The following is a 23,960-nucleotide window of genomic DNA, read 5'->3' as shown; positions in this document are numbered from 1 at the left end:
AGCTCTTTTATAACTAAGCGCAACATTAGAAATATGAATATAACATTATATTGTAAAAGCATTATTTAATTCTGATCTATTTGTACAATGCGTTGAAAAAAGCTCGCTTGTTCAACATGAATGAGCGAGCAGAAGAAAATATCAACATCATAATAGAAAATGTTATTTTGGCATAATAGGAATCAGTAAAGTGGCCCATATAGCCGAGGCGGTAAACGCACGGGTATTCAGCATGACCATGCTGAGGGTGACGGGTTCGATTCCCGGTCGGTCCAGGATCTTTTCGTGAAGGAAATTTCCTTGACTTCCTTGGGCATAGAGTATCTTCGTGCCTGCCACACGATATACGCATGCAAAATGGTCATTGGCAGAGGAAGCTCTCAGTTAATAACTGTGGAAGTGCTCATAGAACACTAAGCTGAGAAGCAGGCTTTGTCCCAGTGAGGACGTTACGCCAAGAAGAGGAGAGGAGGGATCAGTAATTTTTATGTTATTAAAATATCTTATTATGTTATAAACTTGTCTGTCATAAGCGGCAAAATAATAAAAATCATAACAAAATAATGTTACTGGAAGTCCATTTTAACAACATGTTTTGTTGGATTCAATAACAACTTAATAACAATGAATCTTGCAGTGAATTTGAAAACTTGTTATCGTTGTGTTATAGCTCGTTAATATTTGTATATTTTCAATAGTAAGAAAATATCAAAACTTGGTCTTAAACAAAGTATATCATTGAAATGTTATTAAGTGGATGAATCTAAATAACTTGATCATAACAAAATAAGATTGCCCAACAAAACATGTTATTAAAAAGTAATACTTTGATAAGTTACGAATAACAAATTATGACATAAAAACAGGCCATGTGATTCTGTTGTTATGAATATGATATTCTCCTCTGCTCGGGGTAGTATGCTGGTAGAAGTGACCAATTTCTGGAAGATAAGGGATTTTTCTTTACTCGTGCATAATTTCCTCTGAGTTCATTTTTTTTTGTACAAATCTACAAAACTTTTGTAAGAAATCATAGTTTAGAAATTACGAACTCCTTTATGAACTCATTCAGAATTTTCATAGTGATTTCCTTCGCGTTTCTCTAGTAGAACATAATGGGAATCCGTCCGAAGAATTTTTGAAAATGTCTACATAATGTCTTTTATGACTAACTGGAGTTCTTTTAGTGAATCATCATCTTGTTTATCTATGCTTATTAGCAATCTTCGAATGTCTTGGATCTCTATTCCTCTAAAATAAACCCTTGGCTGTATTGTTTCGAGAACGTCCTTGCCGGAATTTTCTTAAAACAGTTTCTATGCTCATATACTGCATATATTCATCTCAGAGCACAATCCCGTAGAAATGTCAATTGATGTATTTCCGGAAGGTTCCTTGGAAGAATTCTTGAAAGTTTTCTCATGATAGCCTATAAACTATCACTAGAGGAAATCCTCGAGGTATCCCAGTAAGAATCCCTGAAAAAAATCTTGAATAACTTTCTGGGGGTATTTCTGTAGAACTCTTAAATAATGGAATTCTAGGAAAATTCCTGGAATTCACCTAAAGGAATTCCTGGACGAAATCGCTGGAATGTATTCAAAAAGAAATGTCTGGAGGAATTTAAGAAGAAATTGCTAGAGAAATTCAAGGTGCATTTCCTACAGAAATTCCGGGAGAAAACCCTGGAAGAATTCCGTAATAGGCTTCCCTAGATGAATTCCTTAAGGATTCCATCCTTGGATAAATGTCTGTAAGCGCTTCTAGCATGTTAGAACTTATTTGTTTAAATTAAGTCACAGTGACTTTGGCGCAACCAAAACCTGCGCTGCCGTGTCTCTTATTTGAAATGTGTGAAAGAATCCCTGGAGGATTTATTGTAAGATTTCCGTATGGAATCACTGAATAAACTCCTAAAGAAAATGCTGGAGGGATTCCGAAAGGAATCCCTGAAAAATTTTTAGGCAACTTCAAGAGAAATTTCCAGAGGAATCCTTATACAAAATTCGGAAGGAGATCTCTGATAAAATTTCTGAAGAAATCCTAGGATAAGTACCAAAACAATCATTGGAGGAAACCTTTGAGGCATTCCCGGGGGAATTTCTGAAAGAGACCCTTGACAAATTTTTGGTAGAATCCCTTCTACCAGCTTTCTAAAATCACGAGAGGAACTTCTGGAGCAACCTGTTGAAGAATTTGTTGAGTTTTATACTCAGTGGGAACAATCACCACCTGAGGGCGTGTTAAGGAATAACACTCAGTGGGAATATTCACCACCTGATGTCAAACTCCTTATCAAACTCAGTGGAAACTTTCCGACCTGAGGGCAGGTTCTATTGCATGAAGGCTGTGGAAGTCGCTGGGGAAATCTTTCTTATTAGCGTGATTCCAATGGATAAAGAGAAAGGAAAATGTCCTTCTCTCTTGTCCTCTCGGATACGCTGGTAAACCAAAAACAAGCAAGTTAATTCTAACACTGCTTTTATTCTGTATACATCGGAGTATTCCAACAGGGAAGATCAGAGACTACATTCGTGCTTAACACTACTCTACTATCTAACTCGTACATGGTCCATTAGTGATGCGTACGCTGTCTAGCCCTTGCGGCCGCGCGATATGTGCTCTGATGCTATATATGTTATATTATGTAAGTTCTTCTTTGGTTACCTGTCTCCGTCGGTGATCATGCGCGCGCGAGTTGGATTTCGATGTTCGTCTGTCAAATGGGGATAGGGGGAGCTAGAATGAAATGCCCTACTGAACACATAGTTGAAAATTGCACATTCAACAGAACGATCCCTGGAAAAGTACTTGCAGAAATTTCTGCAGGAATGCCTGGAGGAATTTTCAGAGAAATCCCTTGAGGAATTTTTGTAGGACTACCTGTTGGGTTTCCTGAAGGAATCCCTGGAGCAAATCCTGGAGCAATCCTTGGAAGGAATCTCTAGTGAATTCTGGAAGGAGTCCCTAGAGCAATTTCTTGAGGCACTCCTAGAGGAATTTCGGAATTAATTCCTGGAGGAATCCTTATGGGCATTTCTTAAAGAATTCTAGACGAATCCCTGAAGCAGTTATTGGAGGAATCTCGGAAAGAATCCTTGGAGGAATCCCAGGGGGAATTTCCGGGGGAATTTCTGGAGGAATCCCTGAGAAATTTTTGAAAGTATGCCTGTGGGATTTTTTGGAAATCCCTAAAGGAATTCCTGGAAGAATTCTTGGAGCAATCCGTGGATAAATTCCTGGAAGATTCCTTTGAGAAAATCCGGGAGGAAGCCCTGTAGAAATTTCTGAATTAATTTTTCTATGAATTCCTAGACAAACTTCTGGAGGAATCCTTTGAGGAATTTCTGAAGTGATCCCTGCAGGAACTTCTGGACAAAATTCTGGCGGAATCCCTTGAGGAATTTGAAGAGGAGACCCTGGAGGAATTCCTAAAGAAATCCCTAGAGGAATTCTTGGAGTAATTTTCTGGAGGAATCTGGAGAAATTCCTGAATAAATTCATGGAATAATCTCTGAATGAATTGCTAGAGTAATTTCTGGAAGAATTCCAGGAGGAATCCTTGAAGCAATTTTTGAACAATTCTCGGGAAGAATCCTTGGAGGAATCCCTGGAGAAATTCCTGAATAAATTCCCGGATGAATTCCTGAAGTAATCCCTGAAAAAAATTGTGGAGGATTTCTGGAAGAAACTCCTGGAGAAATTACTGTACGAATTTCTGAGCGAGATCTTTGAGGAATTCCTTAAACAATTCCTGAAGATATCCTTGGAAGAATTCCTGAGGCAATTCTTGGAGAAATTTTGGGTAGAACTCCTGGAGGAGACCCTGGAGAAATTTAAGGATGAAACCTCGAGGAATGCCTAGAGAAATCCGTTGTGGAATTTCTGGGGGAACTCCTAGAGAAACTCTTGGAGGAACTTCCAGAAGAATGCCTGTAGGAATATCTAGAGGAATGTCTAGATGAAATTTCGGAGGAATCCCTGGCTGAATTCTTGGAGGAATCTCTGGAGGACATCTTGGAGATCTAGATTCTTGGAGGAATTCTTGGGAGGGTTTCTGGATAAATTCCGGAACGAATTTCTGGAGTAATTGCTGTAGGAATTTCTGGAGGAATTCCTGGAAGATGTTCTGGTGGAGGCAAGCCTAGAGAAACCCCTGGAGGAATCCATATAGAAATCCCCGGAGGAATTCTTGGAGGAACTTCTGGAGGAATGCCCAGTGGTAATCCTAGAGGAATCTGTGCAGAAATTCCTGGAGGAATCCCTGCACTAATCCTCGGAGGAATCCTTAGAGTAATTCTTGGAGAAATCCCTGGAGAAATTCGTGTAAGAATCCCTGGCGCAATTCCAAGAGAAAATCTTCGAGGAACCCCTGAAGTTGTTCTTGGAGGAATCTCAAAAGCTTCTGAAGGAATTTTCATTGCAATTCCTAGTGGATTTTTTAGAGGAATCCCTGCAAGAATTCCCAGAGGAATTCCTGGAAGAATTCCTAAATTTGTGCAGGAATTCCTATAGTCATTATTGGCGGAATCCCTTGAAGAATATCTGCAGGAATCCCAGGAAGAATTCATGAGGGAATCCCAAGAGAAGTTTCTGAAGAATTCACAGGATGATGAACTAAAGAAATCACTGGAAGAATTCCTGAAGGAATCCTAACAAGAGTTCACGAAGGAACTCCTGTAGGCATAGCAGTTCCTTAAGGAATCCCTGGAAGAATTGCTGAAGAAACCTCAGGAGGTATCCCGGAAGCAATCCGAAGAGGAATTTCTAAGCGGATCCCGGAAAAGTTTCTGGCATAAGTCCTGGATTAACTGCTGGTGGGGTTCTTGAAGGAATTCCAGGAGGAATTCCTGAAGAAATCCTAAGAAAAGTTCCTAGGCGAATCGTTGGAGGACTTTTTAAAATAATCCCTGAAGTGGTTCCTGAAAAAAAAAAAAAAACAAATGCAGAAGGAATTCTCGAGTGAATCTCTGGAGATATTCTTGAAGGAATACTTGAAGGAATTTCTGAAAGAATTTGTTGAGAAATCCCGGAAGCAATACCATGAGAAATTCTTAAGGAAATCCTATGAGAGCATACTTAACGAAGAATTTCTAGAATACCTTAAAAATCTGAAGGAATCCATGTCTGCAGTAATTTCTAGACGAATTATAAAAGGAATACTTAGATGGACTCTTAGAGATTTTTTTGTAGTTTAAAAAAGAAATTCCTGAATTAATTATTCAATAATTTCTGGTAGAGTTTCTGAAAAAAAAAATCCTGGAAGAAATTCCTACAGAAATATTACGAATTATTCCATATGGAATCATTGGAGCAATCTCTAGCGGATTTTTTTGAAAAAATACATGGAGAAATCAGTGAATAAATGTGGAATACCTGCAGAAAAACATAAAAGGATCTCTGATGATGAAATTCTTGAGGATCCTCTAAAAATATCTCAGGGAAAATTCCCGGAGAGATGCCTGGTGAAATCTCTAGAAGAATTCTAGAAGAAATCTCTGTAGGAATCCATCCATGATAATATTTAAATGATTTATAATACTCTTGGAGGACTTGGCGAAATTTCTTGTGGTTTTTGTGGCAACCAAGTGGATGAAATCCTAAAGATTTTATTTCTCGATTTCTTAATTATTGATACATTTGAGATTGCTCGAATTAAAAAAAAAGAGAAGGGATGCACCTCTCCCCCTGTCCCCCTCTGGCTACGTCCATGGGGTCTTCGTCTACAACACTAGGAAAAGCTAGCCATTTCTTTGGTCTTTGGAAAAACTAGAGATAAAATTGTCGTTAGCTCGGTGTTCTAGTTTTCACTCGGTATTCGAATTAATTAGCAATCAGCAATCATTTCCTCTGCCTTACCCAGTGACACGGGACCAGTGTGCACATGTGTTTTAGGCATATTTGCAGTATAGGCAGGTACCTACAAACTCTCGAAATGACTTCCAAAAACGCTGATAACGCGAATCCCAAATACCTAACAATAACCACCATCACCAATCCATCAAGCGGAGAGCAGAGCAGCCGAAGCCGATCCAGTCAGTCAGTCAGTCAGAGTCAGCCAATCCCCCATTGCATCCCATTGTTGTACCGTTTCAAGCCCTGATAATGAGCACTCCACTGAATCCTATTGGTCTTTCGAAAATAGATACCTATGGGTACTACTGCGAGCGAACGAGAGCTAGTGGGACAAACACCCACTTAACATTTTTGTCACTGATAATGGGGTATGAATGGGAAGATGCGCCTGCCGAAAAGCTGCACAGTGCACACACATGTAGGGGTATTTTTGCACCGACGCGACTACGGAGGCAGACGGTACTGCTAGGGTTATTGGGTATAAAACCAATTATCACGCCTCGCGGGAACTTCAGTCACCTGCCGGCTCAACGGTAAACGGTGGCAAAGTGTGTCCGTCCATATCTCTAGAGTTTGGTCGTTTGGTGCTGGAAAGTGTTTTCGAGTATTTATTGTGTTGTATTGTAGCATTAAGTAGTTGTTGAAACTCTTCGGGAGTCCGTGATAAATTAGAAACAGTTTACGATGTGGTCGTCGTTGAAAAGTGCGGTAGTGCTGCTTGCGCTGTTCGGGGCCTGTCTAGGAGGTGATTAAGCCATTTATTGTTTGTGTTTACCTATTTTGTTCGAACCTTTTTCGGGGTTCTACATCATGGATGGGGGATCACACCAATCGGACGTCGTGGTGCTAACTATGTGCCAAATACCAATACCTACTTCTTAGACAGACTAAAGAGAGTGAAAGTTCTTGGTGTTCTTTGCTGGTGATACAGTTTTATTGTAGAATTCTAGAAGATATATTTCCATTATTACATTACCTAGTCAGAACAGTTCTATAGAGCTATGCATATCAGCGATTAAAACTGAAATGAAATCGTTAGATGCAGGTTGCAACAGAGTTTGCATTACACTAGAATAACAATAGAAAATATAAATATAATTAGGTTATGCAAAAAATAATAAAAAATTTAAAAACCTTCGGTTGATAAGCACTGTTAAATAAGAACAAATGTTTTGAAATCCCAGAACAATGTTGCACCAGAACTTCAGATGCACAAACCTCAAGAAGTGAACTTCCAAAGGTAGTGTATTTTTTATTTTGTTCTTGCTCACTTGTAATAAGCCTTGAGTAGGAAGATCCCATGCACCGGTTTGGTTTTCAATTAGATGTGTGCCCTCAAAATCGCAAGCAGGTGCACAAGTCGGCCATTGTGGGATTCTAACTAATCTATCCTTAAGTTATAACTGCACACCTAGAAAAAGTCATGTAAATTTGGGTGTCCTGAACCTGGCATATACGAGCGTCTTCAAAGACATAAATTTAGAGGTCAAAATATGTAAATTTACGTCTTCTAGGACTTATATTTTCTTAGCATCTAGCAATCGCTAGAACCAATCTGATAGATAGATAAAACATATAAAAGTAATATATTGATATGCCTGATTCTAAGTTTCTGGTGAAGTAGATTTGTTGACATATAACGCAACCAACCAGGACTTACATGATGCGCGTAAAATTGAGTCCAATTTGTGATTCAGTCTTGAAAAGTTTACGTTCTTTGATATTTCTGTCTCGTGCAAATTTCAGAATTTTAAAGTGTGTGAGCTTTAACTGATTGATTCAGCAAGTCAAAGCTACAACTAAAACTAACTTAAGGCGAAACTGGAAGCATTTCCTCACTTTTTGGTTTTGGATTTTTTTATTAAATAACGAAGCAATATTTTCAAAATCGGTTTTCGTACACATGTAGAGTATGGATCAAGGTATCTTCTGATTTTTTTTTGTAGTGGAAAATGTTTTTCGTTTTTGCAGAAACCATTTTTGAACGAAATTTCACAAAAAATGGTTTTTGCAAAAATGGAAAACATTTTCCACCTCAAAAAAATTCAGAAGATACCTTGATCCATGCTCTACATGTGCACGAAAAGCGATTTTGAAAATATTGCTTCGTTATTTAATAAAAAATCAAAAACCAAAAAAATGAGAAAATGCTTCCAGTTTCGCCTTAAGACACGAAATGTGTTTTTTTATCTGTATTAAGGAGATTTCTGGTCTGAGACTCTCGGGACCCACACTTTACTTAAGGGAATTCCCTTCCGAAGGAAGAACTCATATTTTGTGAGTATGTCGGGAGTGGGATTCGATCCCAGGTCCTCGGCGTGATAGTCACGGGAGGTCACAGGCTTTAACCATCACACCAGATCCACTCCACATGAAACGAAATGTTTTGTCAGAAGTGGCGCAATCTAAGAAAGGTACTCAGTCAATATGGCGCACTTGTTTACTACAAAATAGCGTATTATTTTTATATATTTATTATGTAATTATATAATTATTATGAATAGGGTCTGGGACCATTTGGGTAGGAGCGCCTATTTTGGGCACTTGATACTATAGCTCAGCCAATTTCAAACCGATTGACTTGAATTGGCTTCTTTAGTGGTGTTAAGATAATTCCATATTCTGAATCTGCATGCCAAACTGAGCCGAAATCCAAATTTTCATCAATTTTGGTGCCCGGGAACCTATTTAAAAATCAATTTGAAATTTGTATGGGAGCGATTTGTCGAATCACCCCTCGTCGCATTTTGTACTGAGCGGAGCTGTCAAGCAGTTGCCCAGCTGTCAAAAGGTGATTTCAAAATATCTCTTTGAAATTGATTTTAGATACCAAAATAAAGTTCTAAAAATCTGAAAAAAATCATAGCGGCTCAGAAAAAAGTGCTCTTTTGTTTAAAAATAAAAAATCATTGAATTTTTCTTAATTTAAAAACCCAATTTTTGAACATAGCTCGTCGTGTTTCAAAAATCAAGTAAATCGATTCAAAATTGACTGAGTTAGAGCAGCAAGTGCCCAAAATAGGTGCTCCTGTCCAAATGGTCCCAAACCCTACTATGGTGGGTCATTGTATTCATTTCCTATGGTTAAGGCTTTCAAGGTTTTATATCTCCTCCTGATCAACTGTAATGATTTTCAGGATGATCGATTGTATATACGTTTCGGTCACTGTTATTGTAATTTTTATTAGATTGTGTAAGGAAAAAATATACATTTTTTGGTTGTTTCTCAAAAGGGGCTCAAGTTTATTTAACCCTCGAGCGATCGCGCTGTTGTATTTTGTACAACACGTTGAAAAAATCTCGCTTTTTGTACTTAGCATTAGCGTGGTGCTGAAGCAGGTAGTCAACCGCGCGAGTTACGGAAGGTTAACACGTTAAGTACCGACTACCGACAGGCAAAAAAAAACGTGGAACTGTTTTTTTTTGCACATCCGTATCTCAGCAGTTAGTGAACCAAATCTTTTTGCGTCAACGGAATCCTACACTATCCTAGAGAGGTGTAGTGAAAAAAGATTGAAATTTCATGCAACTTCCGGTGAGAACCAGGCGTAAACATTAGTTCCACATTTTTAACTTCTTCCGGTTCCGAATTTCACCACCGCATGGCGCTAGTGTACATAGTTACTTCCGGTACGACTTTAGTGCACTGAAAGACGGCTTGCGGTAGAAATTACTATTCTGAGGGTCAACTCAAATACACAACGCCACTAAATTTGTGCAGACTGAGTTTAGTTCCAATTCAACAGATTAATGTTTTCAATTTTAAATACCATGGACCCGATTTACAATTAAAACAAGTTTCTGTTGTTAACCGGATTTGAACCAAGAACCTTGAGATCACCAGGCTCGCACGCTACCACTCGGCTATCGAACCGGTTGATGTAAGAGGAAACACAACGCACACAAGAAGCGTTTGTTGGTCGAAGATCACGTTTTGTCATGGTAAATTTGAAAACATCTTTATGCTTATCATTACCGTCTTTCAGTGTGGGATATATCACGAGATTGAAGCCAGACAGGAAGGTGCGATCTTCTGCAAAGTTGTTCAGGACTACGAGTACTTCTACGCCATGAAGAGCATAGTTCCGAATTTCACCACCACGTGACGTTAGTGTACATAGTCACTTCCGGTACGACTTTGGTGGAATATAGCACGAGATTGAAGCCTGATAGGAAGGTACGATCTTCGGCAAAGTTGTTCAGAACTATGACCACTTCTAGGTGATGAAGAACATTGTTCGGAATTTTACCCCCACGTGGCGCTAGTGTACATGTTCACTTCCGGTACGACTTTGGTGAGATATACAGAGTTGCACTCTGTCACTGTCAATGGTAAGCAAATCGCTGATTTTGATAGGCCGACTGCGATCCAAGTCAGCGTGCGCTCTATTGAGTCACCATCACTTTCCTTGTTCCATCAGAACTGGACTGACTGTGATGGTGTGTGGATATCACTGATGGGCCATCTTTGAAATTCGTTTAAAAATCCAAATGAAGATTTTACTAAGATGATATTTTAATATGTGGTACAAAATAACAAGTTTTTCATGTTGGTCATAAAAAAATGAGTTTTGGCGAAAACCACTAAAATATCACCTCAGTTGCAATGATTGTAATCTACAGTGCGAATCAATATCAAGTCGTTGTCTGTCATTGTCGTTTTGATATTGAACGGCCTGGAGTGATAGTGACGATGGTGCAATATCAGTAGCCACCTGACAAGACTGATATTGCGCAACTCTGGAGATATATCACAAGATTGAAGCCAGATAGGAAGTTACGATCTTCGGGAAAGTTGTTCAGGACTACGAGTACTTCTAGGCCATGAAGAGCATAGTTTCGAATTTCACCGCCATGTGGCGCTAGCATACATCGCTACTCCCGGTATAACTTTAAACACATAAATATGACACGAGATCGATGCCAGGTAGGAAGGTGCGATCTTCAGCAAAGTTGTTCAGGACTACGAATACTTCTAGGTTATGAAGAGCATAGTTCCGAATTCCACCACCACGGACGCTAGTGCACATGATTACTTCCAGCTGAATTTCTTCCAATAAGGAAATTGCTTCTGGAATTTCTTGAAATATTCTTCCAGGAATTCTTCAGGAAATAGTTAAATAATTCATACAAAGATTTTTCCAGGTATTCGAAAAATTCTTCAAAATTTCACCAAGAATTCTTTGGGATTTTTTAGAGATTGCTTAGGAATCCATGGTGCGAACGTTTAGAGGTAATCATACCATCTACCAGAGCTGCGGCAACACACGCGAGCTGGGAACAGCTTTCATCGTGATAGGTGATATGCAGAAGCGCGTGATCGGTTGGTGGCCGATCGACGAAAGAATGTGCAGGTTGAGGATCAAAGGCCGATTCTTCAAGTTCAGCATAATAAACGTGCACAGCCCACACTCCGGAAGTACTGATGATGATAAGGACGCATTTTACGCGCAGCTCGAACGCGAGTACGACCGCTGCCCAAGCCACGACGTCAAGATCATCATAGGAGATTTGAACGCTCAGGTAGGCCAGGAGGAGGAATTCAGACCGACGATTGGTAAGTTTAGCGCCCACCAGCAAACGAACGAAAACGGCCTACGATTCATTGATTTCGCTGCCTCCAAAAATATGGCCATACGTAGTACCTTTTTCCAACACAGCCACCCTTATCGTTACACTTGGAGATCACCACAGCAGACGGAATCAAAAATCGACCACGTTCTGATTGACGGACGGCACTTCTCCGACATTATCGACGTCAGGACCTATTGTGGCGCCAACATCGACTCCGACCACTATCTGGTGATGGTCAAACTGCGCCCAAAACTCTCCGTCATCAACAATGTACGATACCGGCGACCGCCACGGTACAACCTAGAGCGACTGAAGCAACCGGATGTCGCCTCAGCATACGCGCAGAATCTCGAGGCCGCGTTGCCAGACGAGGGCGAGCTCGATGCAGCCCCTCTAGAGGACTGCTGGAGTACAGTGAAAGCAGCTATCAACGACGCAGCCGAGAGCACCATCGGGTACGTGGAACGGAATCGACGGAACGAATGGTTCGACGAAGAGTGCAGAACGGTTTTGGAGGAGAAGAATGCAGCGAGGGCGGTAATGCTGCAACAAGGGACTCGACAGAACGTGGAACGTTATGAACAGAAGCGAAAACAGCAGACCCGTCTCTTCCGGGAGAAAAAGCGCCGCCTGGAAGAAGCGGAGTGTGAAGAAATGGAACTGCTGTGCCGTTCCCAACAAACACGGAAGAGTTCTATCAGAAGCTCAACGCATCTCGCAACGGCTTCGTGCCGCGAGCCGAAATATGCAGGGATAAAGACGGAGGCCTCTTGACGGACGGACGTGAGGTGATCGAAAGGTGGAAGCAGCACTTCGATCAGCACCTGAACGGCGTGGAGAACGTAGGCACGGAAGCCCACGGCAACGGAAGAAACGCCGACGCCAGTGCAGTGGAGGACGAAAATGAACCAACTCCCACGCTGAGGGAAGTTGAGGATGCCATTCACCAGCTCAAAACCAACAAAGCAGCTGGTAAGGATGGTATCGCAGCTGAATTCATCAAGATGGGTCCAGAAAAGTTGGCCACCTGTCTGCATCGGCTGATAGTCAGGATCTGGAAAACCGAACAGCTACCGGAGGAGTGGAAGGAAGGGGTAATCTGCCCCGTTCACAAAAAAGGCGACCATTTGTAATGTGAGAACTTCAGGGCGATCACTATTTTGAATGCGGCCTACAAAGTGCTATCCCAGATCATCTTCCGTCGTCTTTCACCTAAAGTAAATGAGGGGAAGTTATCAAGCCGGTTTCATCGACGGCCGGTCGACAACGGACCAGATCTTCACCGTACGGCAAATCCTCCAGAAATGCCGTGAATACCAGGTCCCAACGCATCACCTGTTCATCGACTTCAAAGCGGCATACGACAGTATCGACCGCACAGAGCTATGGAAAATTATGGACGAGCACAGCTTTCCCGGGAAGCTGACTAGACTGATAAGAGCAACGATGGACGGTGTGCAGAACTGCGTAAGGATTTCGGGTGAACTATCCAGTTCATTCGAATCTCGACGGGGACTACGACAAGGTGATGGACTTTCCTACCTACTATTCAACATCGCTCTGGAAGGTGTTATGCGACGAGCCGGGCTCAACAGCCGGGGTACGATCTCTACGAAATCCGGCCAATTTGTCTGTTTCGCGGATGACATGGATATTATTGCTAGAACATTTGGAACGGTGGCAGAACTGTACACCCGCCTGAAACGCGAAGCAGCAAAGGTCGGACTGGTGGTGAATGCGGCTAAGACAAAGTACATGCTGGTAAGTGGGACTGAGCGAGACAGGACAAGCCTTGGCAGCAATGTTACGATAGACGGGGATACTTTCGAGGTGGTAGAAGATTTCGTCTACCTCGATTCCTTGCTAACGGCTGACAATAACGTGAGCCGTGAAATACGAAGGCGCATCATCAGTGGAAGTCGTGCCTACTATGGGCTCCAGAAGAAACTGCGGTCGAAAAAGATTCACCCCCGCACCAAATGTACCATGTACAAGACGCTAATAAGACCGGTGGTTCTCTACGGACACGAGACATGGACGATGCTCGAGGAGGACCTGCAAGCACTCGGAGTTTTCGAGCGACGGGTGCTAAGGACGATCTTCGGTGGCGTACAGGAGAACGGTGTGTGGCGGAGAAGGATGAACCACGAGCTCGCTGCACTTTACGGCGAACCCAGCATCCTGAAAGTTGTCAAAGCCGGGAGGATACGATGGGCAGGGCATGTTGCAAGAATGCCGGACAACAACCCTGCAAAGCTGGTGTTTGCTAACCATCCGGTTGGTACAAGAAGACGTGGAGCGCAGAGAGCACGATGGGCGGACCAGGTGGAGCGTGATTTGGCGAGTGTCGGGCGTGACCGACGTTGGAGAGCTGCAGCTGCAAATCGGGTATTATGGCGGCAAATTGTTGATTCAGTATTATCATGAATTTGATGTTAACTAAATAAATGAATAAAATGAATGTAGATAGAAAGATACAAATTACAATGTAAGAGAAAACGTACCTACGGGACAAAGATTAAACCCAGGGCCTTCTGTATACGAATCAGAAGTGGTAGTCACTAAACATTCAAGCTCGTCACTCCAAGAAATCCAGGATGGTTTCAGATGAAATTCAACACTTTTTACCATTACTATCACCAGTTTATTCGTGCCATAACTTGTCATGTCATAATAATGAAAATATATACCGTTCATGAATCTGGCGTTTTAATCGCCACAGTCTGTGAAATTCTTTATCAACTCAAGACTAGAGTGAGTCGAATCGTTATAGCAAGCTATCAGTAATTGTCGAATGGCTTGTAAAACCTGTGTAGAAAATATCTCGTTTGTTTTCCCACTCCAGTGCACTATCAATTTTAAATCTATTGATAAGCAGAACAATGTGGAGACGTTCTTCCACATGTCAAATCGAAAATGAAGCAACTGTCTAGAGGCGAAATCAATGATCCTGATTGAGAGAGCATTGCCCCCGTAATCGCAAATAATGCAATGTCATTGAATTCGTTATTCTATTTTTGTTTCTCTTCCCACCAGTGCCCCGTGATGGCTACGGTCCCGGAAAGCAGGACTGGGGCTTCGTCGAAGTCCGGAAGGGAGCGCACATGTTCTGGTGGCTGTACTACACCACTGCCGAGGTGGAACAGTTCACCGATCGTCCGCTGCTGATCTGGCTCCAGGGTGGCCCCGGAGCTTCTTCCATGTATGGCAACTTCGAGGAACTGGGTCCGCTGACTCTGGAGGGTGAACTACGGAATCATACTTGGGTTAGTAGTTTTTAGTAACGATCGCGACATCTGAATGTTAAAAATGTCTCTCACTCACAGGTCAAAAACTACAACGTCCTGTTCATCGACAACCCGGTCGGAACGGGCTTCAGCTACGTCGAGAATACTTCCCTACTGACGAAGGACAACGCCCAGATTGCCGACGATCTGCTCACCTTCACCAAGGAGTTCTATCGGCTGAATCCGGAGTTCATGATCACTCCGCTGCACATCTACGCCGAAAGTTACGGAGGAAAGATGGCTCCGGAGTTTGCCTGGGTTTTGGACAAGGCCATCAAAAACGGAGAGCTGGATATCCAGCTGGAATCGATTGGAATCGTTGCGCCGTGGGTGTCACCCATCGATTCGGTTCTGTCGTGGGGAGAGTTCCTGCTCAATATGGGATTCGTGGATACGAAAGGGTACCGGGAGATTCAGGCGGCTGCTATTCAAACCGAGCATACGTTGAACGAAGGCCGATACGAGGATGCCACTTGGCAGTGGGGTCGAACGGAGGAGGTTATCGTCAGAGAAACGCTGGGTATCGATTTCTACAATGTGCTGTTTGCGCAGGACTTCAGGGCGACGCAATCCCGACTGGCAATGTTTGCCAAGGACATGAAACGTGAGTTGGAACAATTGATCTCTTTACTGATACTGGATACTTGATGGGCTACAACTCGTAGCGGTGAGTCTACACCGATTGAAGCATTTGCTTCCACTGGTCACGGTCCTGGTCCAATCGTTTCCTGTTGTCCTGAATGTTTAGAGTCTATAGGTTCTCCTCATCTGCAAACAGCCGCCTGTCACCTCTCACGCTGCCACACTCATCATGGGCGTAGCCAGAAGGGGGCAGGGGGGAGGTGTTCGTGCCCCCCCTGGCCGACAGATTTTTTTTCTAATTCGAGCCAATTTAAAAGATTATTAATTATTCAGAGATCCAGAAAAATAACTATTCTATAAATTAAAGTTTTTATCCACAAATATCGAACCTTTTCACTCGAAAACCACAGGAAATTTCGCCAAGTATTTCTCTCAATCTTATCATCTTATCAATCTTACCAAATAATTTTAATATGCTGCTATAGAGTGCAGTTATATGCTACTGCTACATGAATTTCCACTAGTATTCGATTCAAACAAACGTCATGCTAAGGGCGAAATACCTGGGACTGTTTTACGAATTCTTTCAAGGACAACTTCAAAAATTTCTTTAGGCTTCTTCAGAGATTGTTTCAGAAATTTCTCAAGGGACTTCTCCAGGAGTTTTTCCTTGGTGAAATCTTCCATGGTCATCTTGCTGGGTTCCGACAGTGATTGTTTCAGGGCTTGTTCCAAGAAATACTTCAAGAATACCTCCAACGATTTCTTCATAAATTTTAACAGATACTTCTGCAAGAATACATCGACGAATTACTCCAGAATCCTTCCTCCACTGATTTAATCATGGATTGTTTCAGAGAATTTTTCAAGAATTCCTCACTAGACATTCCTCCGGGAATTTCTCCTGGGATATATTTAGAGGTGCCTTCAGTGTTTCTTTCCAGGATACCTCCAGGAATTTCTCCAGGGATTTCCAAAGGAATGTCAACAGAATTTCTTTTAGGTTTTCTGTTCCTTCAAAGATTTTTTCATATCCATATATTCATTCAAGAATTCCACTAGAGATTGCTCCAATAATTCAATCTGGAACGATTCGAAGTATCGTTCAGCAGGAATGTTTTCCAGAAACTCTTATACAGGAAATTTTAATGGAGAATAGCTAAAAATTAATCTAGGAGTTCCAAAAAGACTGTACAAAACTTCATTTTGGGAGTCCATCCAAAGGTTTCAACAATAATTCGTCCAAAAATTATTGCAAACATTGATTACTCCATATTTTTTACAGAAATTTTTCCAGGATTTTTTTGAGAAAGCTTTCCTGGGATTTCCTAAGCAATTTCTCATGGGATTTCTTCAGGAATTCCTCCAGGTTTCCTTCAACAGTTTATCCAGAGGGGAATTTCTTCTGTGTTTCTTTCAGGAACAACTCCAGGGATTATTTTGAAATTTCACAAGGATTCCCCCAGGAACACTTTTAACCTTCCAGGACGCGCGCCATCAAGCAACCGAAACTGCACCGTGCTCGCTCTGTATACGAAAAGCGAGGTTTTTTTTGGTAGTGTTGTACTTTTTACAACAGCGCGCGCGAAGTTCCTCTTAGAATTCTTTCAGGAACTCCTCCTGTAATTAATCCAGTACTTCCTACAGGAGCTGTTTAGGGATTCCCTTAGGGATTCCATTTAAAATTGCTTCGGGGATTCCTTCAAAAGTTTCTTCAAGTACTCTTTTTAGGATTGCTTCAGAATATCCCCAAGAATTCCATCTGCAATTTCTTCAGGAATTATTCCTGGTATTCTTCTACATATTCCTCAAGAGATTTATCCGAGAATTTCTTTAGGAATTTCCCTTGGATTTTTCCAGGGATTCCACAATGAATTCCTGCAGGAATTTCTCTAAAAAAATCTCCAGGAATTCATCTAGAGGATCCTTCAGAAAATCCGCCAGAAATTCCACTAGAGATTTCTCCAGGAGTTCCTCTGGAGATTCCTTCCGAAATTCCTACAAGCATTACTCTAGGATATCCTCCAGAAATCCCTCCAAGAATTCATACAAGATTTTTTTTCAGAGATTCCAAGAAATCCTCCAGGGTTTCCTCAATGCATTCAGGACTTCAGGACTTTCTCCAGCCACTCCTCCAGAGATTCCTCCAGTAACTGCTTCCGGGATTTTTCCGAGAGTTCCACCAGAAATTCCTACAGAAATTTATCCAGGAATTCTTCAAGGGATTCCTCCAAGGATTTTATTTTCCAGAGACTCTTGCAGGAATTCCTCCAAATATTTCTCCAGTAATTACTTCAGGGAATCCTCCAAGAATTCCGCCAGGAATTCGCCTAGGCAATCTCCCAAGGATCTCTCTCTCTCTCTCTTGTTGGCGTAACGTCCTCACTGGGACAAAGCCTGCTTCTCAGCTTCCACAGTTATTAACTGAGAGCTTCCTCTGCCAATGACCATTTTGCATGTGTATATCGTATGGCAGGCACGAAGATACTCTATGCCCAAGGAAGTCAAGGAAATTTCCTTTACGAAAAGATCCTGGACCGACCGGGAATCGAACCCGTCATCCTCAGCATGGTCATGCTGAATACCCGTGCGTTTACCGCCTCGGCTATATGGGCCCTATATTTCCTTGGATTCTTGCAGAGATTTCTCCAGGATTTTTTTTCAGCTATTCTTCCAGGAATTCTACCAGATATTCCACCAGAAATTGCTCTAGGGACTCCTCCAGAAATTCCTCCAGGAATTTCCCAGGAGTTCTTCCAGGAGTTTCTCCTGGGATTGTCTCAGGAACTCTTCCTGGGATTCCTCCAGGAATTTCCCAGGAGTTCTTCCAGGAATTTCTCCTGGGATTGTTTCAGGAAACCTTCCTGGGATTCCTCCAGAAATGCAAACAGGCATTCCTCCAGGATTTAATCCAGGGTCTTTTGTAGAAACTCCTCCAGGAATTTCTTCAGAGACTCCTCCAGGGACATCACCAGGAAATAATCAACGATTTCCTTCATAAATTATGCCAGCAATTCATACAGGAATTTCTCCAGGAAATTCTTTAAGAATTCCTCCAGAAATTTTTCCAGGATTTTCTCTAGGAAAACCTTTTGGAATTTTTCCGGGAATTCCACTAAGAATTATTCCAGATTTGCCTCCAGGAATTCCGCTAACATTCATCCAGGAACTTAATCAGGGATTTCTCCAAAAATTTCTCCAAGGATTCCCTCAGGGACTCCTTCAGAAGCTCTTCCGAAGATTTCTCCAGAAATTACTTTAGAAATTCCTCCAGGAATTTCTGAGGGTTTTTTTTCAGAAATTTCTCCCATTGTTCCTCTAGAGATTCCCCCAGAAATTCATCCAGTATTTTTTACAAGAATTCCTCCAGAGATTCCTCCAGGAAATTCTTCAAGGATTACCTCAGCAATTCCCAAAGGAAAATCTCAAGGAATTCCTCCAGGCATACCTCCACAATTTTATCCAAGAAATTCTCTAGGAACTATCCCAAGAATTTCTTCAGGAATTCCTCCTGTGATTTCTATAGGAATTAATCTAGGAATTGCTTCTGAACATCCTTCAGTATTTTCGAATGAGTGTAATCAGTTTCGTACCTTTTAATTCCGCCCTATTTTGCTTATACTTTGGCAGATACGCGTATTTCGACTACCACTTGTAATCTTCCTGACACTGACACTGAGGAAGATTACAAGTGGTAGTCTAAATACGCGTATCTGCCAAAGGATAAGCAAAATACCGCGGAATTAAAAGGTACGAAACAGATTACACTCTTTCGAAGAGCATTTCTGCTTAGGGGGTTCGAAAAGTCGGTACAAGATCCTTCAGTATGATAATCAACAATTTTTCCAGGATTTTTTCCAGAAAATCTTCTGGGGATTTTTCAGAAATTCTTCTTGGAATACCCTCAGGATTTTTTTTCAGGATTTCCTCCAGGCATTTCTCCAGGAATTTCTCCTGAGAATTTTCCATGAATTGCTTCAGGGATTTCTACACGAATTTCTCCTGGGATTACCCCAGGAAATCTTTCAAAGATTTCTCCAGGAAATCCTCCAGAAGTTCCTCTAAGGATTCTTCCAGCAATTCCTCTAGTGATTTTTTTTTTCAGAAATTCTTCCAGGAAGTTCCTGAAGAATAACCTTCAGGAATTTTTCAGGGATTCTTCTAGGAGTTTTTCTAGGGATTCGTCCAGGGATTTCTTCACAAATTTCTTCAAGGGTTCATCGAGGATTTATCGAGGAATTCCACAAGAAATTCCTCCAGGGTTTTTTCATGGGATTTTTCAGCAATAGAAAAATAATAGAAATAGAAATAAGAATGTCCCAGAATTCCTCTGTAGTTTTGTCTAGAAATTCATCCAATAATTGTTTCAAAAATTCCTCTTTCCTCTTTCTTCAGAAATTCTTCCAGGGAATTCCCCAGGAATTTTCCAGGGATTCCTCCAGGTTTTCCTCCAGGCAGGGATGGGAACACTCACTTGCCAAGAGTTACACTCATTTACCATTTTCTCAGCTCTGAAGCGTGCAATCAAGAAACGATGTATGGACGACTTTTACATTGTGGTTTTGTCTAAAACTTTGCCGAATAGAGTAGGGGTCGCACATGCATACCAAAGTCGTTACAGAGGTGTAAAAGCGACTCTCCACGAGGTGAGTGTAATTTACATTCACCTCGTGGAGAGTTGCCTTCGCAGCTCCCTCGTGACTTCGGTATGCGTGTGCGACCCCTACTCTATTCGGCAAAGTTTTAGACAAAACCACAATGCAAAAGTCGTCCATATATCGTTTCTTGATTGCACGCTTCTGAGCTGAGTAAATAGCAAGTGAGTGCAACTCTTTGCAAGTGAGTGTTCCCATCCTTGCCTCCAGGAGTTCCTCCAGAGATTTCTTCAGGAATTTCTAAACAAATTTCTTCAAGGATTCCTTCAGGAATTCCTCCGAGGACTTATCCAGGAATTCCTCCAGAAATTCCGCTAGAAATTCCTCAACCCGGGAGCGGTCGCGTCGTGTACTGAGTACACGCACCATGAAAAATACACGCTTGTTGTATACAGCGTAAGCGTGGCGTCGTTGCAGGTAGTCAAAGACGCGACTGCTCGAGGGTTAAGGAGTTTATGGATTTTTCAGAAATGACAAAAATAACAGAAATAGAAACCCCCAAGAATTCCTCTGGAGATTCCTCTAGAAACTCATCCAGTAATTCTTTCAAGAATTCCTCTAGAGATTCCTGCAGCAATTTCCACAGGAAAACCTCTAGGAATTCGTCCAGGATTTCATCCAGGAATTTTTCCAGGAACTTCACCAGGAATCCATCTCTCCAGGAATTTCTTCAGGAAATCCTCCTGGACATCCTTCAGAAATTATGTTAGCAATTCCTCCAAGTATTTTTCTAGGAAATCCTCAAGGGATTTGTTCAGAGATTCTTCCAGAAAATTCTCTAGTACTTTCAGAAATTTTACAGGGATTCCTCTAGACATTTCTCCAGGAATTCCTCCAGAGATTTCCAGGGATTTCTCCACGAATTTCTCCAGGGATATTCCCAGAAAATCCACCAGGAAATCTTCTAGAAATTCCTCAAAGGATTCTTCCAGGAAATCATTCTGGAATTTCTTTAAGGTTTTTTTTTCAGAAAATTCTCCAGTAATTCCTCCCAGAATTCCTTCGGAGATTTCACCAAGAATTCCTCCAGAAGTTCTTCCAGGGATTTTCATTCAATTCATTCAATTCATCTAGGCATTACGCCAGGAATTTGTTCAGAAATTTCTCCAACCATTCCTCTAGGATTCTCCCTAGAGATTTTCCCAGAAATTTATTCAGGGGTTTCTCCAAGAATTTCTCCAGAAATTTATCTAAGATTTTCTCTGGGAATTCCTTTCTTCTGATTTTTGTCTAGGTATTTCTCCGGAATTTTCTCCTAAGAATCCTCCAGAAATGCATCTAGGATTTTTTCATGAAAGCTCTTTAGAAATTTCCCTAGGTTTCCTCCCATAATGTATCCAGGCATTCCTCCAGGTATACTTTCAGAAATTCTCCGGGAATTCTTCAGGCATTACTGTAGAAATTGCTCCTGGGATTCATCCAGGTGTTTCTTCAGGGATTTAGCCAGGAAGTCTTCCAGGCATTGGTCCAGGAATTCTTCAGAAATTCCTCTCAGGTTCTCTCCAAAAATTTATTCAGGAGTTCCATCGGAAATTTCAGAAATCCTTCAATGATCTTTTCAGGGATGTATGTTCCCAAGAACTTCTCCAGGATTACCTGATGATTTTTGTTTTGAAATACATCAGGAATGTCAGGAGGAATTCCTCCAGCGAATAGTATTGGCAGATAATTTAAAAAGGACGCATACAGGAACCAGGAAATTCTAGGTGAGTCCTCAAAAGCGATCGTAATTTTTAAAAGAGTTCAGTTATAATTTCTTATAATTGTTTAACAAAAAAAAAATCATTGCAAAACAATGCACGGGTAAATAAAAATTCTTGAACTTCCAGAAATTGGTCACCGCTACCAGCACCACGTTGATTTGTGTAGATCAGGCGAGCTTTTTAAACGTATTGTACAAAATACAATAGCATGACTGCTGAAGGGTTAAATACCTAATGCTTTTAGAATATAATGTTATTAAATTAAATTTCATCGTTTTGCGTTTACCAATAAAAGCTAGTAGGTATAAATTTGCTAAGGGTTCTTGCCCCCCTCTGACCGAAAAGCTGGCTACGCCCTTGACACTCATCGCTCCGTGGATAAACTCCCACGGAGTATTGAGATAATCGTTCGTTCTCGTTAATTTTTAATCTTGAATTTCCTAATAATTTCCAGAGGCCACCCTGGAAAGCGCTGTTCGTCTGGCTACCGAAGATCGTGACCAAATGTTGGAAGATTTGATGCGTGGTCCAGTCGCTTCAACGCTACAACTACCGGAGGAATCCGTTTACAATCGACAAGGAGGAGCCGTGTTCCAAAGCATGGCCGGTGACTTCATGAAACCGGCAATGCATGTGATGGAGCTGCTACTGAACAGCACCAGCTTGGAGGTGGCCGTCATCACCGGACAGTTGGATCTGATCGTTGCCACCGCTGGCAATGTGGTGTGGTTGGAAAAACTCCAATGGGAAGGCCGTAACGGCTATCTAGCTGCGCCTCGGAATGGAATCGGTCCACTGGGAACCCTCGAAGGTTACGAGAAGACTTACGGGCGGTTGCATATGTACTGGGCTCTGCGAGCTGGACACATGGTGCCCGCCGATAACCCTGTTCTGATGGACTATATTCTTAAGAAGCACGCCGGTTTCCCTGAAGACTAACCTCATTAAAAATAGGACATGTAATAAATAAATGAACATTTCTGCTGACCATTGTCAATGTTATATTGCAAATTCATTCGAAAACATAAATAATAAACGTTAGGTAGGAACCCTGAAAGCACTATGTGCGTTTGTAAAGCTGCATCCAAACATGTGAAAAAAAATCGAAAACTTAGTTCTGATAAAAATCATAGCCCCTTTTGCAGAAGGAATTCAATCTGGTCATTTCCCCTGCCCTTCTTTGTTCTTATTCTGAAAACTATCAGAGTTAAACCAACTCCCCTAAAAAGTTAACAGTTACAAGCTCATACTATGCACTTAGGATTTCTCTTTATTTCTGCACACTAACTCCAGTTTCCTATTACAAACAAATTTATTCGAAATACCCACAATTCCACCCTTTTCAAACAATCTTCCTAAGCAGGGCACCAATCTGATCCAGCGAGCCCTTATCAACTTCCTTCAAGCCCAACGTAATCACAATTTCATCATCCTTATTGATAAAATTCATCAAATACCTAATTGCCGCTTCCGCCTCGTCCGAAGCCGCTCCGAAAGTGTGCTTTATCGCGTAGATCCGATTCGATCCGCCTCCTCCACCAGCACCACCCGGCTCACCGGCGGCCTGGTTCCGCACCGTGTACACATTGGTCACTTTCTGGCGCTGGGTGATCAACAGGAAAGATTTGTTTGCGAACCGGTGGTAAACGATGTCCGTTGGGTGGTCGCCAATCTGAATCGTTTCAATGTAGTCGAAGGCGCTTTCCGTGGACATTTTGCGATTGTTCACTCACTAACCGGTTACCGAAGGACAAACTTTCAAGGATTACGGAACAAAAACGCGATTCATTAGGATGACTAGGCGTGAATTTGTATTTCTGGACTGAAATCCGCGGATCACGAAATTTTGCGCGAGTATCGAATAAACAAAACGGTGCGCGGGTTGTTTACAAACGGAGAACTGTCAAATCGTCAGAGACGCCCAGTGCAAAATATATGCACACTTTCATTTTGTAGAATCCACCTACTGAGCGCTGCCACCTATCGGAGAGTAGTCAAAGCACATTTTCACAGTAATCGCATATTGAGTACGGATGGTCAAAATAAATGCAACCCGCCCGATGTAACTCATTCCGATGTACTAAATAATCAATGTAATCACAATTCCTATGTACGATTACATCGTTTTGATGTAAAATCTTTTGTTCTTATGTGTACATCGTCCTGTGTAATATTCATGCAACCGACGTATTGATCGGGTTGCAGTAGTTCAGATGTAATATTACACAACAGTTTTTTCTGTGTACTTCTGTTCAGATAGCCAGGCTGCTATCAAAGCACTTGCTTCGGCCAACTCCAGGTCG

General features: G+C 41.7%; 2 protein-coding genes across 2 annotated transcripts; one reads left to right on the top strand and one right to left on the bottom strand.

The window, feature by feature from the left end:
• Positions 1 to 6,368: 6,368 nt before the first annotated feature.
• LOC109424680 (retinoid-inducible serine carboxypeptidase) lies at positions 6,369 to 22,654 on the top strand. Its single transcript, XM_019699844.3, has 4 exons — positions 6,369 to 6,601; positions 14,467 to 14,696; positions 14,757 to 15,321; positions 22,112 to 22,654. Exons 1-4 carry the CDS (start codon positions 6,541 to 6,543, stop codon positions 22,594 to 22,596), a joined length of 1,341 nt encoding a protein of 446 aa, XP_019555389.3. The 5' UTR covers positions 6,369 to 6,540; the 3' UTR covers positions 22,597 to 22,654.
• A 296-nt stretch (positions 22,655 to 22,950) lies between these two features.
• LOC109424667 (uncharacterized) lies at positions 22,951 to 23,548 on the bottom strand. The gene has a single exon (XM_019699835.3). The coding sequence runs from the start codon at positions 23,369 to 23,371 to the stop codon at positions 23,000 to 23,002; it is 372 nt and encodes a 123-aa protein (XP_019555380.2). The 5' UTR covers positions 23,372 to 23,548; the 3' UTR covers positions 22,951 to 22,999.
• Between the last annotated feature and the right edge of the window lie 412 nt (positions 23,549 to 23,960).

Source organism: Aedes albopictus, chromosome 3, assembly GCF_035046485.1.
Source record: "Aedes albopictus strain Foshan chromosome 3, AalbF5, whole genome shotgun sequence".
Lineage (NCBI taxonomy): Eukaryota > Metazoa > Arthropoda > Insecta > Diptera > Culicidae > Aedes > Aedes albopictus.
This window is presented reverse-complemented; position numbering and strand designations above follow the sequence as displayed.

Bases quoted from the DNA above. Each gene is read 5' to 3' on its own strand.
- LOC109424680 (XM_019699844.3), top strand. From the start codon at position 6,541: ATGTGGTCGTCGTTGAAAAGTGCGGTAGTGCTGCTTGCGCTGTTCGGG. The intron at 6,602-14,466 runs GTGATTAAGCCA...TCTTCCCACCAG, and splicing joins GTTCGGGGCCTGTCTAGGAG to TGCCCCGTGATGGCTACGGT. The intron at 15,322-22,111 runs GTGAGTTGGAAC...AATAATTTCCAG, and splicing joins GTTTGCCAAGGACATGAAAC to AGGCCACCCTGGAAAGCGCT.
- LOC109424667 (XM_019699835.3), bottom strand. From the start codon at position 23,371: ATGTCCACGGAAAGCGCCTTCGACTACATTGAAACGATTCAGATTGGC.